This window comes from Aplysia californica, unplaced genomic scaffold (genome assembly GCF_000002075.1).
Source record: "Aplysia californica isolate F4 #8 unplaced genomic scaffold, AplCal3.0 scaffold00011, whole genome shotgun sequence".
In the NCBI taxonomy this organism is placed as follows: Eukaryota; Metazoa; Mollusca; class Gastropoda; order Aplysiida; family Aplysiidae; genus Aplysia; species Aplysia californica.
Window position 1 is genome coordinate 185,070 of NW_004797281.1, and position 5,248 is coordinate 190,317.

General features: G+C 39.0%; 1 protein-coding gene across 1 annotated transcript in view; it reads left to right on the plus strand.

The window, feature by feature from the left end:
• The first annotated feature begins 4,137 nt into the window (after positions 1-4,137).
• The window catches only part of LOC101855763 (SCO-spondin-like), a 30,015-nt gene continuing 28,904 nt past the window's right edge, over positions 4,138-5,248 (plus strand). Inside the window, exons 1-2 of the mRNA XM_035970219.1 lie at positions 4,138-4,213; positions 5,056-5,105. Of these exons, the coding sequence (XP_035826112.1) occupies positions 4,138-4,213; positions 5,056-5,105 (126 nt within the window). The remainder of the gene's footprint in view (positions 4,214-5,055; positions 5,106-5,248) is intronic.

Consider the following 5,248-nt stretch of genomic DNA (forward strand, 5'->3'; position numbering starts at 1 on the left):
AAAAGTAGTATTTAATCTCTCGAGTAAAATACCATGATCAATGGTATCGAATGCAGCCGAAAGGTCCAAAAGAGTAAGAAGACATACCTAATCATTAGGAGTGTTCTTGATTCTATCGATTCTTAACTGTTAGTGCAATGTTTTTTATCCTTTCTCCCTATACGATCAATGAAACCTTAATAATTTAGTCTGATCAGAAACACAGCAGAACCAGTCCAAGACAACCATCCACTATTGAGAAGAAATGTGGTCATCTTAGACAGATTGTCTTTTTCACGGGGTCGTTATAACATATGAAGAAAAAAAAGCAAGGGGGGAAGTGAGAAGTGGTCTTTTGTACATGTGATTGTCTTGGACAGGTGGTCGTTAGAGCTGGTTCAGTTGTAGTTCACGAAGACAATATGCAGCTCTTCTGGTGGGTAATAACAAACCTGAAACAAAATCCGGACATTGCCTTCGACAATCAGAGCATGCCACTCCTAAACACACTCTGTTATCTCAGGAGAAGCGAAAATGAAACACAGAAACCTTAGTATGTCAAGCAGTTGACTGGTGTTAGCAGCCCAGGAGGATTTATATAAGGGATTAATCTTCACGGGAGTCACCTTAATCTCATATGGTCAATAACGTGATTACACTAAATGCAGAGGTAGGTCACTCATTTATTATACTATTATAGCACAGCCTTTGTTTGCCAAAAATCATGATCTTTAAGTCCGAACCCGTTGCAGCCAAATTCATTTCTTGCTGAACGCATACACTTACGTGATTTTCTAAGTAAGGTTCCTTCACTGTGTTTTTTTTCTTTCTTTTTTCTTTTTTCTTTTCCCTTTTAAAATTTCTTTGCGGGAAGGAAGGACATATTTTTCTAATGGGGTATATTTACGCCCTCGTCGAACAAAATTCTAAATAATCAAAGTAGGGGTCTTCGATCCTACTTGTCAGGGCCTACCCGGGCTTTGAGAGATACATCGTCCCAGGAGAAAGTTCGAAATACTCGAAAAAAAATCAAACTCTGAACTTTCAGACTTAGGTTGACCTGGGAATTTTTCTTTTTTTACCCCGCTCCTATCGGACAAATATATAAAACTAAAGATGGTGCCTGTCTCATAACTTTTGTTGTAAGTTACGTTCTAACAACGGAAAGATGTTTTAAGGGAAGCCATTCTCTTTAAAAGTGGCCTTAAACTACAAAAGAGCGAAAGAAACCGGAGAATAATTAATCATAACTATAGCAGAGTTTTATCGCCCGTCTTAAAAGATCATTTGACCACAAGCCCAGTACGAGCAACGGTTCTTTACCGCCGCCGCCTTTTCCAAATCTTCTGTAATCTGGATAACCGTAGACACGCTTCACCGTCTCGGATATAAATGTCAAAAGCGTGACAAGGTTAGTCCTTTCGGTTAGGACTTGCCACACTGTATATTAGGGGGGGGGGGAGGGGGGCGGGTGTCACATAAGATTTTGCCCTATGAACATTTTTTAGCTTTCGTAAGGTTTTGCGGCGCTCACAACTGCATAAGGTCATATGAGCACCAAGGGGTGGATGTAAACAGAGAAGTCCAAACGGGGAATCAGGCTTACTCTGCTCACCCCTCTAGCACAAAGTCTGCTTCGACTATCAAGACACCCTGGAAATAGCAGTTCACAAGAGAGTGAGACAAACATACATAAAAAGTAGAGGAAAAATGACGATAGTAAGGATGACGAAAGTAAAAGCAGGAGTTCCCTCTATGTTGTTCTGGCACAATATGAGCACGATATAGATAAATCAGTCCATTTACAATTCATTCTACAGTTCATAAGAACATGTTCATACCCCCCCCCCTCCTTTGGGAATGGCCTAAAGACAACTTCAGTCAGTAGCTCTGCCCTGGGTGGGGTGGGGGAGGGGGTGAACTTTTGAAACATACTTCAAATTGTCACTGATAAAATGTTTTAGAAATCTGTTTTCTTATCCGTCCGCTACAGGGAATTGCTTCAATGTAAGACAGGACTACGTTTGTTTTAGAAAGGACTCACGTTCAAGTCCGGCAGTAACGGCTCACTTACAGAAGATGTCGTATTTATTGTTTTCTTCTTTTTTTCTATCTCTACTTAACACAGAGATAGTCTTCATTAACAAAAATAAAACAAGGGAACAGGACTGAGTGTGTGTGTCTGTGTGTTTGTGTTTATGTATGTGAGTGTGTGCGTGTTTGTGTTAATGTGTGCGTGAATGGAAGGGTGGAGGGGAAACATGAGAGAGAGAGAGTGTGTGTGAGAGAGAGAGAGAGAGAGAGAGAGAGAAAGAGAGAGAGAAAGAGGGAGAGTACGATAGAGAGAGACTGACACACTCGCTCATACAAACATACACACACACATTCACACACATTCACACACACACACGCACACACACACACACACACACACACACACACACACACACACACAAACACACACACTTACACAAACACACACATACAGAAAGACACACGGACTGCAGACAGGCAGAACCACAATTGAGAAAACAAATATCAAAACAATTAATGTCCAGCCGATGAAGCTCTCAAACAACATTACAAATTATTCATGTCTTTTTTCTCACTAACCCTTCCCTTTCCCCATAACCCACCTCCAAGAAAGCATAATATTATCTTAAACACTATCAAGTCCACTCAATTTCCGGAAATATTTCTTTCTTTATACGTAAAACTGCACATGTATTTAAATATAGTATACTGTTTTTAAATCCAAAATAAAACGTCCAAAATTTTGAACTAAGAAATTGAAATGTTTCCCCTGGAGAGAGCAAGCAAATGTGATTTTAAAACAAGTGCCAATATGTTGTAATAGATATTACATCAGTCCTGACCTTTTGACACAAAAACGGTCCATTAACTGGTTTAAGTACCAAAGTACTTACCCAGAGCCGTGTTCCGAAAGCAGCAACGTAGTTTGTGGTTCTTGTGTGAGGAACTCCAAATTCTGAACTTAAATGTTCGCTCAAGGATTAGATTTTGACTTCAACATAAACGTTAATAATGTGGATAAACAGGTCACTTTAAGAAGAGCGCGATTGTTTTGGAAACCGTTTGAACACGGCCCGACAGTAAAACCAAAATAAATACAGACATAGGTCCATTTTGACTTAGCCTGATCCCAAAACTCATGACTAAAATATGGTGCTTAAAGAATTGAACAGTTCGAGACAAACAATTATCACTTCAGATTTTGATAAAGCTGTTAAGCAAGGTGTTCGATATATAACAGAAGCACCCCTTTGCGGAACAGAGTCTAAGGTTGGTTGGATCTCGGCCCACAGAAAGCTAATAGTTCCAAAAGCGATTTAGAGGCTTTTCCAGAGGATTAGTGACACCAGCAAAGGTAAGAGCTCTATCGTAATGTGCTGTATCTTAAGATGAATCGTTGTATTAATATCCTTATTTATTTATCCTATCATTAATAAGGAAAGGAGAAGGCGATAACAGATTCAAAGTTTAAAAAATAATGACATTGTAACGAGGTGTAGAAATTTGAGAACGAGCAGACGTTATGGATTCAGAAAACATTTGTAGTATATCTGTGTAACAATGTAAACATTTGTCAATGAATTTCGTGTAGGCTATTATGTATTCTATAATGTACAAAGAAACGTACATAATCAGATTTACGTAAACATAGCATAATAATATATAGCCTTTTTGACACAAATATATCATAATATATAGCCTATTCGACACAAATATAGCGTAATATATATAATCGATTCGACACAAACATACAAAGAAGTCGGGGGGGGGGGGGGGGGGAAGCTGGAAGGAAAGACCAGCTACAAATTAAGGAAGGAGGGAGAAACTTTGAGATGCTGAAGGAAAAAAGAGAATGATGAAGATTAATAAAGTGCATGGGTTAACCAAAAAAATTCCCCCTACCCCCCACCCCAATTAAAAGAACAACAAACAAACAAACAATGAGCTAAACAATAAGAAAACAGCAAATCAAAACCGCGACAAATAAGCTAGATCTAGAAACATGAAGATGATTAACCGTCATTGCTTCGTCTTTGATCACACAGCGGCGTGTAGGAGGGAGATTTGTCGAACAGTCTGGAATGTAAAACTTTACCACGGGAGCCCCAGGTTACTTCACTCACTATGGCAATCCCAGCAGGATTAGTGTTGTGTGGGGTGCTGGTGATGACGTTGATGTCAGCCCAACCGGCCCAGGCAGGTCAGTGAACGGACTAATTTGTTGGTGTGGTTGGAACAATATTTTTTGTTGTTGTTGATAATTTGTCCGAAATAATGTCACTGTGAATGTTAGTCTTTAAAGCTGAATCTACTGTTGCTTTTTGAAACATGTTTTTCGTAAGCTACATGTTAATTTGTCCACATCTTTTTCTCTGCCGATTTGGGTCGCTTTTACGTGTATTTTTGATTTCTCCTTTTATTGTCATTATGTCTCCCCCTTAATTGTCTTCTCCTTACACTTCCAACTGTTGAATCGTTGTAAACCTCTATAATAAAAGTAAAACTCTTTAAAGTTGCCATTAATAGTACATTTTGTACCTCTGTTGAATTGACCAAAGATGTGTCCGAGTTTGTTGACAAGGATAAATAAAATCAAGGTTCTTACAATAACACGGTTTGCGACACACTTGCATATTAAAAATTATCATTTCCCATGCTGGTTAATTTGTGTTGAGCTGAGAAACACATTGGAAAACTTTCCAGCTCGTGATCTGAGGACTGTTCCTGAGTGTCTGAAACAAAATAGGTACATCTAATATATTTGTTTTATGGAAGGGGATGAAGTAGAATTTGCATGAGCATAGCTCTACGAGTAAGTATGTCTGTTTGTGCTTCTAATTTCCTGTTTCCACCCCTTTTTGTTATATTATACCCCTAAAAAAATCCCTCCCCCCACCCCGCCCCCACCAAACCCCATAAATCAGGTCAAACCAACGTTCTTTTAAGGAAAGAAAGAAAATGTACAAAGAAGAAGCTGTGCAATTAAAAGAAAAAAAAATCACACAAGACAAAACCTCAGTAACATCTTCTGTCATTCCCCAGGTAAGAGCAACAAGGGAACGGAATTCATCCTTGGCTTCATGGACAATAGTGTCGAGTGGTTTGTAAGTGCTTTACCATTTAATTTCTCCGTGGTTTTCTAACACATAGACTTATACAGCACTATCCGTGATTGAGCGCACGAACGGACTTCGGGTTCACTGTAAAGCTAATCAAGGCAAGATGAAAGGATTGG